The sequence below is a fragment of the Chiroxiphia lanceolata genome, chromosome 4 (assembly GCF_009829145.1).
Source record: "Chiroxiphia lanceolata isolate bChiLan1 chromosome 4, bChiLan1.pri, whole genome shotgun sequence".
NCBI classification, from domain to species: domain Eukaryota; kingdom Metazoa; phylum Chordata; class Aves; order Passeriformes; family Pipridae; genus Chiroxiphia; species Chiroxiphia lanceolata.
In genome coordinates this window covers 6,477,858-6,491,768 of record NC_045640.1, presented here as the reverse complement: position 1 = coordinate 6,491,768, position 13,911 = coordinate 6,477,858, and the positions used below count along the sequence as shown (strand labels likewise).

The window sequence follows — 13,911 nt, the reverse complement described above, 5'->3', positions numbered from 1 at the left end:
ATCAAGCAATGATCCTGTTTTCCCTCTTATGTTCCAAGAGACTCGACAGCATGTCTGTGTCCTGTGAATTCTGGTATGTGCTGCCTGCAGTGTCTGTTTCTGTCTGTTCCTGCCAACTGCATGACCTCACTGAACGGTGTGATATTCCAGACAACACAACACTGAAAATAACACTGGCACTTACCTGAGCTGCCAGTGCCTTCTGATGCACTTCTGGATGGTTTTGGGAGGCTCTGTTTGCTACTTGTTCGTACGGTGACCGAGGCAGGAACAGTGCTGCTGCTGTCTCCGCGGATCGTCGACAGATCCTGCATGCTAAAGCTCCGTAGTCTCTCAGACAGGGCTCCCTGTCCCTGGTTGAACAAGCAAGTAAATAACACAAAGTTAGACCCAACAGCGTACTTTGAGCCTTTTTTCTCCCTTGCTCATTGAAATCCATCAGAACAACAGGAAGACAAAAAAACTGCCCAGTCCAGTAACCTAGGGAGGACAAAAATGAGTTGATAAAAGCATCATTTCCCTCTCTTTGCTCTTCCTTTTGGAGCGATTCTGTGACGAGTATCTCTGATTCTTCAGTGCAGTCATTTGATCTTAGAGTGCCCTTGGCTACGGGCAAAGGAGCAGGATGTTGTTGTATCTTTCTAGCAGGTGCTTTTCTTCATCAGAATCTGAGTCAAACAGCTGCTTTGCTTCAGAATCACAATGAAATGGCCTGCATCAAAATTACTCTCTTTTAAAGTTAAACATCTCTAATTATATTCACCCAGCTGTTATCAGCCATACACAATATTTCCAGGGCACAGAAAATTTGAAATTTTAAAGCAATAAAAAGATATTGCTATATGTAAAGAAATATTCCAGTGCTTTTTTTCCATGTGGCTTAAGGAAGAAGTAAACTAGCACAATATTTTTCTTTCTTTTTATACTAGTTCTCAATCAGGCAACAAACATATTCCGGTAAAAGGAATGTAACTGTTCTTTGTAAAGGACAGGATGGTTAGAAGACATCTTTCATTAAAACTACATCACATCAAAAAATTGACTTTAAGTATTCTGTGACCCTCATGCTACACCACTGCCATAAAGTAGGAACACCAGAAAATTCAATCCATACAGAATCATAGAATTGTTAAGGTTATAAAAGGCCTTTAAGCTACCTCAAGTGACATTCAGAATACAAACTGCACAACTAATAAAAGATACATTTAGGTTTTAACAAGTTGTTGAGAGAGGAGGATCTGAAGGATACCTCACAGCACAGTGTCTTGAAAAAAATACTAAAATTACCACATAGACCCTGATTCTAAGGCACATAGAAAGGACTCATCCTGACCATCTACAATCAAAGGCAAAACTGGACACATTCCTTGCTAAAGCTGTTAGTAAACACTGCCTGTCCCCTAGTGCACTGGCACTGATCCACTGGGAAGGCAATGCATTAATTTACCTACTGATTTACCAACACCACTTCAGAAATTTCACATATGCAGTAATGGAAAATCAGTGCCTCTATCCCTTATAAATTCCTTAGCACCTTACTTCTAGGGAGCATAAGTAGATAAGGCACCAGGTGCTTACAACTAGAGCCACTGGGACAGTCTGCACTTTCTACGTTCAAGGAAACTGGCAGACCAGTAAACTCCCAACTTTTCAGCCTGAAGCTTTTTGTACAAGCAAAATGGGTTGAAACTCCCTTCTCAACTCCACAACATATCAGTTTAACCACATACACCTCCTGGACTACAGCGCTTTTCTGCATCGGCAGAAGCAACCAGCACACAAGGAGAACTTCCTCAGTGCTGTCCCAAAGCCTCAGCAGTAGACTTTTTAATTAATTTTACTGAACCTGTGGTTTCCTAAGATCTCTCTGTGTATGCTGTGTTTGGCAGCATTTCACAGAATCACAGAATGCTGTGGGTTGGAAGGGACCTTAATCTAGTTCCAACCGCCTTGCCATGGGCAGGGACACATTCCACTAGGCCAGGATGCTCAGGGCTCCATCCAGCCTGGCCTTGCACACTTCCAGAGATGGGATTTTACATTTTGCTTACCTGCAGACTGTTACAGAGAAGCAGCAGACTTGCTTTGCTCTTTCCCATTTAGCCTGTTTTGCTTTTGAAAGTGTTTTAAATGGATGGGGCTTCTTTGCTTGTATAGCAAGACATTTTATGTTGCTGATTTTATATGCTTAGCAGCAGAGTCCTGAGAACTTATGTTTTATTAAATTGTCACCTCTGCCACCTCATTCTCCAACCTGCCACATGATTTGATACCTGAATTTTGGCTAGTCCTGCCAGTGGCTGAGCCACTCTTGGGATATGTTCTCACTCCAAGAGGAATCTCAAGGTAATCTTCTTAAGCCAGTGTAAGGTACATTTATCCTTCAAATGAAGTTGCCTTGCATGGCTGCTCAGCTGGATGCGACCTCAGCTGCCCAGAGCGCAGGGCAGTTCTGGATGGGTTTTGGAGCTTGCACTGGATTTCTGCACAGCCACTCTATTCTCAGTGACTGATTTAAAGCCAACACAAGACATCCTACCTCTGCAGTCTGATGACTTGCCCAGTGAGGGTAAGCTGAGAACAATCAGACCACTAAATAATATTCCGCTGTTGCAGAATGGCTGGGCCAGCAAAGCCAGAGGGTTAGCAACTGATGAGCTGCTGTAACCTGAGTGCTACATTCCTCCTGCACCCCCAGCTCAAGTGTCAGCAGTGCTCAAGCTTTTAACCTCCTCCAGCTGCTCTGCTCAGCCAGCTAACCCAAATTCCACTTCATTCCAGCCAGCAATTTATGTATGTGGACAAGAGTCAGACACCAGATTCATGCATCAGACCAACCTGGCAGGGAAGACGACACCAACACACCCTTTTGCATGGAAAATGAAGAAGATATGTTAATATTCTTGCATTGCAACTTGTGATATAGCAGTACATAATCATCAAAGGCCCCAGAGAGAGCTTTGAAGCAAGGGCCTGATACGTGCCTGTCATCTGTGGGTCCGTTACATCAGCACATAATACACAACCAGAGCCTTGAGCACACACTCACAGCAGCTCTGCTAAACAACTTCAACTTCCTCCAAGGAAAAAAAAATTAAAATTGTCTTTTCTTAATTTTTGCTTTAATTTAACCTGAGTTTCTAACAAAATAAATCTGTTGCTCACCACACAGGTAATAGCAAAATACTACTGTTACTGTTTCAACCATTCCACAAAATAGTTTATCCAAATCTCAGCAGTGGTAGAAAGAGCAAATGCCTGGGCTGAGTGAGGGCATTGAACACCTGTGAAAACCTGCAGGCTTCCCTTTCATTTAATTTTTTTCCAATTTCTGCACCTTCAGTCTTTTTAGGGATAGACTTGATTTAATTGCTCCTAGGGCACAACGTAACACTCACAATTCTCTCCAAGTTATCACATTTTTACCTGACCCAAAATAGAAACATAACAGTAATTACCACAAAATCAGGATGGTTTCAGGGTGAAATGGAAAATGTTGTTACCAACCTTAATTTCCCTGTCAGATAAGCAGCTGCTGTATACGAAATCACAAACGTTTGAAAAGCCAACACTGGGAGGGTTTGCATTGCTGCAGCTATGTGTTTTAGAAGTAAAGACTTTATCCAACTGTAACACTTATTATTCCACAATAAGACTTATCATTTGTTAGCAAAAGAAAAAAACAACTTAATAGCTTTATTTCAGAACAGCACAGATTTAGCGCAGCACACGTCTTGGGCCGTGTTTCATTAAAACAATCAGGTGGAAGATGAAGAGCAGCTGTTTGGGGGATTTTTGTTTACTGTCTTGGCCGTGATCATGCCAGTGTTCTTCCAACTGCTACAAACATGAGAGATATCCCAGGAATTTCAGTACAGTGTGTCTGCACAGAGAGAGGATCCAGGTCCTGAAGCTATGCCTAGGCTGCAGGCCACAGTCATGTTTGCAGCATGTCCACACAGATCCAGGCTAGTTTTGTCCCAGAGAGTGTGACAGCAGCAATATCAGGACAGTAGCTGTGTCAACAGCAAAACAGCAAAATGTTATTATACAGCCTTTGAAAATGGGGACTGGGAGGGCTGTGGTACTATGGATGACAACATCTCTCTCTCTCCCCTCACTGAACACCAACTACCCTGTCAGGATGACTGTGCTGGCAGTGTGGGACCTGTGTTTTGGGGACTTTAGAGGACACAAGCATGATGAGGTTCTAGAAGACCCAGCTTTCATCTCCCAGAGCACAAGACTCCCTGCCTAGACTCAACTCCTACCTCACCCAACTTCTCCTAGGACTGTCCCCATGGCACTTCTGGTTTTGTAGACAGTGAGTTTGCTAGATCATGAGGCTCTGGTGACCACAAGTAGGAAGAGGTTCCCTGTTCTTTCCAGATTCATCTGATCTTGCCCATAGGGATGTTTGCCCCCCCCATAAAAGAAGATACAGCTTAAACTGAAAGCAGAGCTCTTCAGGCTTCCTTTGTCTCTTCTTCCTCCAGGATCTACCAACCTCACAAGGCCCATATAGGGACAGTGCTCTTTCTCTCAGGGCCAGAGCTCGGTGCTAGTGGAATAGGATAAAAGACAAATACTAAAAAGGGCACGGTAAGATCACTCCCCAGTCACTGTTATCAGTTGGTATCAGCCTTATTTAGTTGCATAACACTACCAGTGGTACTGGGGTATTGCCCATCAAGACATGGACATTTGAGCTGCAGAAGTTCATCTGTGATTCTAAGGGAAGTTAAAGGTCCCATCCCTGTGGCAAAGTAATTAATCTAAAACTAAATTAGGTACATCTGCCTGCTTTAGTCAAAATGACAGCTGTAGTATAGACATTCCTTCCTGCCCCAAATCTAGCATGTTCTCTCCTTTTGGTTTAAAGAGTAGGACAGAACACTGAGCTTCTTTGGCAAAGCCAGCAACCTGAACACTGCCTTCCTCTACACGTTGTAGACATCATCATCATCATCATCTCCAGAAACAAACATCAAGTTCTGTGGGCCCAGAGCACAAACACTGATGTAAACTGTACTTGCCTGGACCAGAAATCTTGATCCTTTCAAACAACTGACTCTGCATAGTGACAGGCACTATAAAAGGTACTCCATCAGAAAGAGCTGGAACTGTCTTAATTTCTTTACCTCTCCATTGTTACTCTCTGCATTCACACCTGAAGTAAAGCTTTTTAGAGGGAGATGCATTTAGGAGTATAGGAAAAACTGTGTTTACATCCAATGGAATTATTTGTTATAAATATTCCACATACATAGGTATGCTAAAGCTAAAGTAAATAAATTTAAGTACATAATTTAAAAATTTGCCATTTATATAACAGTCCCACTAAATATAATCTAAATATAAACATATAACAGTGTCTAGATTTTATCATTCCTTCAGCCTGAAAATATGAAAGAATTCTGTACACATTATTTAGGCTTCACAACACCTCTAATACCTACAAATTCCATTTTGCAACTGTGGAAACTATGACACAGCATGCTGAATTGAAACAAACCAGGAACCAAAAGCTGCCAAGTCACAAAAGAGAAGCTTTTAATACAATCACTGTTAATGCAGGATGGCACCTCCTGGCCTTTTGCATCTTAGGATCAGAAGTTAATGGACAAGCAAGAGAACACTAAGTCACGCTCAGCACACTTCCAGCACAATACTAAACCTGTTAATGTTCTCCCCTGTTTTTGCTGTAGCTGTGGTTAGTAGTTCTCTTCCACACTAGCAGACATGTCTGCATGCATGTTACAGCCTCTGCCCTGCCAATGTCCACTACAAGGTGTAGTTCATGTTCCCAGGATGTCAGTAGGACTGCCCCAACCAGACCTATAAGAGATCCTGGCCTCACAAGTTCCACTGCAACCCCAACCATCTTCATATGGATCAGAGCAGTGGGAGACAGGCTCCCTTCATCCATTAGTGAGAACACAACAGTAAACACAGCAGCTTGGCCAATGCAGCAGCAGCAACCACCTGAGTTAGATGTGTTTTCCCTGCCTGGCTGCTGGACTCTCTCTGATTGCCAGCAGAGGACTTAGAAGGCATTTTGCTGATAAGATCAAGGACAGGCTTTTAAAGCTCAGCAGGCAGGATCTACCCACTGGAAGGGAGGAGACAGCACATGGCCTCAGACCAACCTCAGCTGAAAACAGTTCAAACTAGTCTAATGGGGAGCAGACATTAGTTAGGGTTTAGTGCAAGCACTCAGCAGATTACCTGCCCTTTTTTCTGGTCCAAATAGAAGGGTAAATGAAGTAGCTGAGAGACCTAGCAAGGGAAAAAAGAGAGCCATTGTGGCAACACACATAAAAGCTTTGAGAATAAGGTCTATTTGAAGCATAAGTAATTAAGGTGAGACATGAGCATGACACTGGGCACCATGTGCAGGGACTCACATACACATAAAAAGCAGAGACACCCACCTGTGGACTACACCTCTAAACACAGGTTCTCCCTTCCTCAGCTTTCCCACAGAGATGGAGAAACCACTCCCTAACCCCAGCTGACAAGGTGTTACCCACTAAGTGTGTTTAAAGTGGATTATAAACACAATGGGCTGCCACTCCACTCCTTGTGCTTGACTGATGCTTCCCACTGGAGAAACCCTTAAGTGTCTGGCCTAATGACTAATTTAGACAAGGATTAGCTGAGGGATACATGGCAGTCATTTTAGTCCTGGTGACTGACAGGTCTCCCCCGCAGTAGGGTAACACTGGGGAATTACTCATGGCAGTGAGCAGAAGTTTGCACACAGAAGCTTTATCGTGTCTGGCTGCAGGCAGGCCCCGAGCAAAACCATCAGCACAAGGCCTGAGTGAAGAAGGAAACTGCTTCTGCCACCATATGAACACAAATATCCTACAAGCAACATCCTTATTTATGGCCAGGGCTTGCGTGCTGTGCCTAGTCTGGAACAACTACCTGGTTTGGAGATGTCAGACAGTATTAGAGACTCAAAGGGAAACCAGCTGACGTTAATGTTCATGGTGGAAACTTATTTTCATCCACCCTTTTTGTTTGTGCGGTTCATTTCCTCTCCTGGGAACTGTTTGTTATTGTTTCTCCCAGCCTGGTCTCTCTGTACAAATTTATTGTTTGGTTCTGCTGTCCTGTGCATTCACTGACTGCTGTCTGCTTCTCTGAGACACCAACCAAGGAGCCAAAAAGAAAGGGAAACTGGAAACAGCTACCTGGTTTGTAGCTCCAACAGCACTGGGATTTTATAGGTCTGTGAAAAACAGATTCTTAAAGACTTCGGAATGAAAGATACATCACACCCTGACAAGAATACTTCACTAAATACTGTGATCAGTGGCACACTACCATACGTTTCAAGAAAGCCATTTGTAGTTCCTCTTTAATGGTGCAACATAGCTCAGCCATGAGATCTTTGATTTTGGATCCCAAATGGAAATCCTTTAAAGGAAGCTGCTTTCAAAAGCAACATAGCTCAGCCCCTCTGAGATAACACTAATGTGTCCCCAAAGGCTTCTCAAACTGTGAACTCTAAATCACTCCTGACTTGTGCAGCTCTTGGCCATGTTACTGACTGGGGCACATGGCGTGACCATCACAGGCACAGTACTAAGTATACTGGTCAGAACTGTGCTCCCATGTGTTCAGTAAGCACAGGAACACTCTCCCTCTAAGCAGTTGGATCTAATCATTACAAAGAGGCTTTATCCAGCGTCTTAAAGGAAAGGATGCTCCCCATCCCCTGCCTCCCTCTTTCCCAATTCAAGTAGAAGTGCAGTTCTCCACTGCCACGCCACAAAAGCCAGCCTGTGTCTCCCACCCAAGTTTTTGCTCCAAACTCCCACAGTAAAAAAGCCTCAATTCCCATGGAAAATTAGGGATCTAAATACTAACTTTCAGGCAGTTTCACTGGCTACACCAACCAGATACTAGAAGTTAATTAAAAGATGCTGTTTGTCCACAGAGGAAAAAACTTAAATCATCACCAGCATTTCCCTTACAGTGCCCTGGTTTAAAATAACTCAGCAAATACACTGGGAAACTTCATGATAAATTTCTTGGGCCCCTAAAGCAGTGGAGCTGCAACCCCTCCAGGCCCAAAAGTGGAAACAGGAGTGACATGCCAGCCCAGACAGGTGGTTTGTGAAGTGCTGAGGCTGCACTCCGGAGCATTAGCCAAGGAGGAGGATGCACTCAGGGAACCCCTCCCGCCTGTCCGCGTGCCTGCTCCTTTTAACGATACCCAGAGTGACTGCTGGCTCCGGCAGCACCGCAAGCCATATTTCCCCACGCATGAAAGGCTCCTGGACTGTTTCTCAGACTTATTAGGCACAAATGGGCTTTTCACTGACACCAGTCATGCGTGTCTGCTCCCTCCACCTCATTTATCTTCTCCTGCCAAGGCACTGCACCCACTGCCAGCGCCACGCTGTGTCCCGCTCCCCTGCGCACAGGGCGCACGCAACGGGCCACAGCACCAGCTGCTCTGCACCAGTCCCTGCCCTGCCCACAGAAGGGCAGGAGAAAGGTAGAGGAAGGAACATAGCCAGAAACCCCTGGGTTACACTGATCTGTTGGCAGTGGGATGTTTTTTGCGGACCTCCTTTGAAAAGCAGAGTTGGGGTTGCGATTTGGGGATGGTTAAGTGGTTGGAATCAGGGTGGGGAAACACACTGGCCTGACTGGCAGAATTGGTTTGTTCAGGGTGGGGAATAAGGATACATTCAAACAGGATCTTGGAATCCCAGGAGCTTGAAAGAGAGGGTCAGAGAGCTGGGGGAGGGTGTAAAACTGGTGATGGATGGGTTGTAGAGGCAGAGGAGGCAATGTCAGGGTTGGGCAGGGAAGGCAAGCAGGGATAGAAGAATTGGGGACTGGGGACAGGGCAAGGCAGCAGGTTGTAGGAGGCTCAGGGTGACAGGTGGAGGACAAGGAAGTGCTGGGAGCATGGTGGCTGCAAGGGAGTACATACAAGTGTGTTGGAGAAGGCTGGTGCTCCCACCAAGGCATCGGCACCTCTCCTCGCTGCGGACGCGTCCCAGCTGCTTACACTGAAACCTGACTGGTGCCAATGAAAACCCCACTTATGCCCAGGATCCATGTGATGGATCCACTGCCTGGCCAGGGCCTTGTAGCTACCCCACTGCTTGGGCTGTAACAGCTTGCTGCTGCTCCCTTTCCACTGTGGTCCAAAAGCAGGATCCTTTCCTGCTTCTCTCCTCCCCAGAGGTGAGCTGGAAAGATGGTGGCAGCCAGTGCCCAGGGCCCTTTGGGAGTGGGAATGGCTGAACTAGCTGGAAATAACTGAAAACACAAAAAAGAGCAGCAGGATTTACTGCTTGGTCATCTAATCCCACCACTTAGGACTGACCCACTTGAAGTCACCACATATGATAGAATCACCAGGCGATGAGGACAGGATTAGAGTCCCAAATGAGATTATGCTCCTTGGTGGGGACGTGAGCTGCTGGGGGCAGGGAAAAGATCTCTGCTGAGCCCCTAGCACGGGTAATAAGACCAGATATCCACTGCTCTGTCTGCTTAGTGAGCATCAAAAATAGACTCTCTGGAGAGAGAGAAAGCCCCCAAGTGAGCCAGCTGGGCAGGCTCGGGGTGCTTGGGACACTGGCAGCTCCTCAGCCTGTAAAACGAACTGGCAGAGGTTTGTGCCAGCATTAGCACAACTGTGGCTTCAAAACAAAACAGAGCTGGGAAAGGGAGAGGGGGGGAGGGGGAAGGACAAACCTGCAGTTGGCTAACTAAAACCATAGGCTATTTAAGATAGAAAAGGGAAAGGGCCAGGGGATCGGAGATAGGGAAGGTGTGGCTGTGCACAGCTTGCAGCACTTCAGCCTGCAGTAAATATCTAAGTAGCAGCATGTCACACACAAGTGGTAATCAGAGAGCCAGACGCATTGTGCTGCATGAATAAAAATGATAGATAAACAGAATGGATTAAAAAAATATAACAGATAAAAAGAATGAAGAGATGGGCCTTGCCCAAAGATCTTATCATGAAAGACAAAAGATTATGATGGATCCTGCGGGAGCACAAGAAGATCAGTTACCACAGCTTAGACAGAAAGGAGAGGACAGGCTATGCACAGTGGGAAACTCATGTCCAGGCACAAGAGCCTTTAGATTTAAGCTAATTTACTGAAAACAGGTCTGTACAGAGTACCCTTTCAGCCCAGAAGCTCACTGTGTTTTGCCACTAGAAGATGCTGATTTGCAAAGTCTGAGTCCATTTCTGAACATAAAAGCATCTTTTCCTCATCCATTAATCCAAGTGAAGCAGGAAATAATCCTCACATTCACTTGCTGGTAAAAGCCACGTTTTCCATGGGAGCTGCAGGAGCTCAGTGCTTCTGAATAGATGGTCATCTCTAGAGGTTCCAGTTTTAACACAATCCTTCAAAAGCTGAACCCAAATGAAGGACTCAATTTCCCATCTACACTCAGCACTCACCACAGAGTAGGTGCATACCCTTAAACCTTGGCACTGGGAAAGTCACGATAAGCCTCAGAAATAGTATTTTATTTCCTCCCTCCATGGAAACTTCCCCCTAAGGACAGCACTTCAGTCTGGTCTGGCATCTGCCTGCTCAAAGTGTTTTCCAGATAATTAGTCACTTAAACTTCTCTCACAGCAGGACGATCTGGCTCTGCTACATCTCCTCAAGTGAGCAAGTAAGGGCGTTGACATATATTTGACAGCAGCTGAAAACCAGGGCAACAGAAACTGTTCCCACCCATGCCTGTTGTATCACTCCTCTCTGGGAAACAGCTCCCTCCACAGCAGCAGGGACAGCTGCGTGGAGACATGTCCACACCTGCCCAATCACATCCTGAATACCTGAGGAACCCCAGCTCAGTACTTCTGTACTGCAACACATCAGGCTGTAACTCACACCAGTTAGTTCTCCCTGCCAGAAAGACAGCACATACCATCTGAGAAGGGCAAGGGACAGAAGTTGCTTTAACCATTCCTGACCATCACACTGTGAAGAGTGTAAATGTATCAAGGATGTAGTTCCACGAGCAGCACAGTTAATCCGTTTGCTTCCCATGGCCAGGAAGGGATGATCTTGCTTTCCTTTCCTGTGGCCATACTCCTCACAATGCAGCTCCATCCCTTCCCTTATGCTGGCTCAGGCACTTGAGACATATTTGAGATAATCTGAGGAGGTTCAAAGTGCTGGTTCACACTGGGAGCAGGAGCATTACTCCATTTTGGAGGAGGAAAGCTGTCAGAGTGGCTCTCTCTGTTGGGTCTGCACCCTGAGGCACACAGAAATCAGCAATTTGTTGGAGGCCACAAGCTGAAGCAGTGAAGGAAGCCAGGAGTCCTATTTTCCCTCAGACACTCAAGAGTAATTTAAATGTCAAGGCTGAAGGAAATACATGAACACTCCTTGCTTTGGTGTAAAAGTCAATCGATCTATTCAATAACAACCCCTCAGTCTTATTAACATGCCATTTTCCCCTCCCCAAAATAGTGTGCAGGAAAGACTCTTCTGGTCCATTTACAGTTTGCAGTGTCTTAACAGTTTTCTCTCCAGTTGGGCTGGCAGATGTGCAATATAACAATACCACACGAGTCACAGGGTTGCTTTCTTCCACCACTGAATGGGGAGCTTCATCAACTCATGCAAGACAACAGCTTCCTTATATCATGGAGACTCTTCCCCCTTTTCCCCCTTGCCACTGGAGCCACATTTCAGGGCAGGGAGATTCTTAAGAAAAACACCAGAAAAGCAGAACAGTGGGAAGAAAAATTGTGATGCTGATTGTTCATTTCAGTTCCACAGCTGATGAAAACACTGTTGCAGTCCTGCTGGAGAAACAGGTTGGTGTTGTGGGTTTGGGTTACTGTTGAGCTTCTCATATTCAAGAGCTACCCAAACAGGAGCCAGAATTCCACTGGGATTCACATATAGTTTCTCGCTGTGTCCTAAAAACAGCTCTAGCACAGAGATTCTGCAGCTCCTTGTAGGAAGGGGCTCAGAGCAAAGGCAGTGCTGCAAAACAGGCATTCCCAGAGCCTATTTATGTCCATAGTGTGACTTCTTCAGGCTTCCATGGCAGCAGCAAAAGTGTTAAGTGCCATGGAGGCATCACACAAATGTGGTTTATTGGGCATACAATACACAGCTCTGCCTTAGCTCCATGTTTATCCCAGGTTTCAGTCCGGGTTTGGGTTATCTAGCAGCCCCTGGGTCAGCAGAGCCTCCCCACTGAAGAACAACAGTTCAGGAGAAGAACTGTACCAAGCCTGACAACCACAGTCTGCACGATGCTTGGCAGTGAAAAGGGAGGTAATTTTTGGTTTTGGCTTGTGATCCCACATGAACGTGGCACACCCCTTGGGCTCCCCACTTCTATAATACCTTGCATTGAACAGGCTTTATAGACTTCATGGTATTTGGCCTCCTAAGGATGTATTATGCATTTTTGCAGAAGGAAAGGCCAAGACATACTAAAACGATGTGCCTGAGGTGATATGAAAAGCACTTGGCAGAGCAAAATAATTTCCTCCAACTCCCATTCTCACATTGTTCCTAATGCCCGTACCCACCTTGCCCACATTTCTACTATCCTTTTGCAACAGGCCTTGTAGCCATGTCTTTTATACAAGTCTCACCCCCAAAAACAAGGATATAGTCACTGTGCACATCGACCCTAAGCCATGACAGCCCATGGCCAGAGGGCAGGACCACAAAATGCAGTTATCAAGTCCTGGCAGCTCTTATACAAGCAAACAAGCAAGAGATGACAGCTATTTTCTGGGTTTGGCTCTAAGCCAGGAACAGAGTACAGGATACAGCCCTTCGGATGACAGCACTCACACAATATCTACCCGCTCCCCAAAAGCAACTAATGCCACTTCCCATTCACTCTTACACAAACATGTCTGCAGACAATTATACACCAGGTATGCTGCGTGTGTAAGCCTTGCAGGTGAACTTTCAGCCTTCACGAACTTCAGAATTACACACAAATTATAGGTCACTATACAAAACCAGTGGGAGGATCCCTACGCCCACCACCTCTCCCCCTCTACACTGTGGCTGCTGTGGGCAGTGGATGCAGATGAGATGTTAAGGAGTCACCATCCTGGCCCGCACCTTTACCTTTGAAGCTGCCATGACGGCTGCCGTGGCCGCGACGTTCAGCCCCCGCTTCCCGAAGTGCACAAGGGCATCGTAGCTCCGGTCCTTTGCCTGGATGAGGCAGTCATCGATCTCCTGTCACAGCAGACAGCAAAACAAACAAAAAATAAGCACAAGAAGGGCAAGTTCAGACTATGCTCCCAGCCTCATGCTCTTGGCAGAGCCAGGTCATCTTTTACGGAGGTAGATACCCTCCATCTCCTCCACCATGGCTGGAGAGAAGTTCACAGTCAGTGTTTGCAAAGAGGAAAGTTTGCAGGGGAACAGTAACTCCCACTGCAGGCTTTGGGAACTCTTTGTTCTGTGAATGGAAATTTGGGACCCAAAATTGTAATAAACTTGCACAGTGCAACCACCACTATCAAGTCCTAGAAGCAAGAGATCCACCTGGGCAGCATGGACCATGAGCTACTTGAAAACTATGGGACAAATTGGATTGCCCCATAGTTAAAAATAATCATATGATGGCTCCGGGCAGCTGAAGCTCTATCGCCCTGTGTCCAGGACTGGTAGTCTCAGAAGTATCCAAGACATCTCTGCAATCACTGTAATGCTCACTTTCAGATGCCCATGGAACTGGTAGGCCCAGAGCTTCTGGACTTTGATGCTGCTCATTATACAGTGAAACGGTCATAGAAGTTCCTTCCCTCTCCCTCCCTCCCTCGAGGATGATAACAATGACAACAACTTCAGTACTCAGCTGCTGGATTGCTGGGTTAGTGGGGACTGGGGGCTGTCAGGAGTCTCTCTA

General features: G+C 45.9%; 1 protein-coding gene across 5 annotated transcripts in view; it reads right to left on the bottom strand.

Moving 5' to 3' along the window:
- The window catches only part of REEP1 (receptor accessory protein 1), a 68,283-nt gene that overhangs the window by 21,400 nt on the left and 32,972 nt on the right, over positions 1-13,911 (bottom strand). For 2 of the 5 annotated variants that reach the window (XM_032685757.1, XM_032685761.1), the window contains exons 5-7: positions 13,122-13,235; positions 6,229-6,279; positions 185-353 (exon numbers count right to left, since the gene is read on the bottom strand). In XM_032685757.1, the coding sequence (XP_032541648.1) occupies positions 185-353; positions 6,229-6,279; positions 13,122-13,235 (334 nt within the window). Of the gene's footprint in view, positions 1-184; positions 354-6,228; positions 6,280-13,115; positions 13,236-13,911 lie in introns of all 5 variants that reach the window. The other 3 variants (XM_032685762.1, XM_032685760.1, XM_032685759.1) reach the window with 2 other exon arrangements.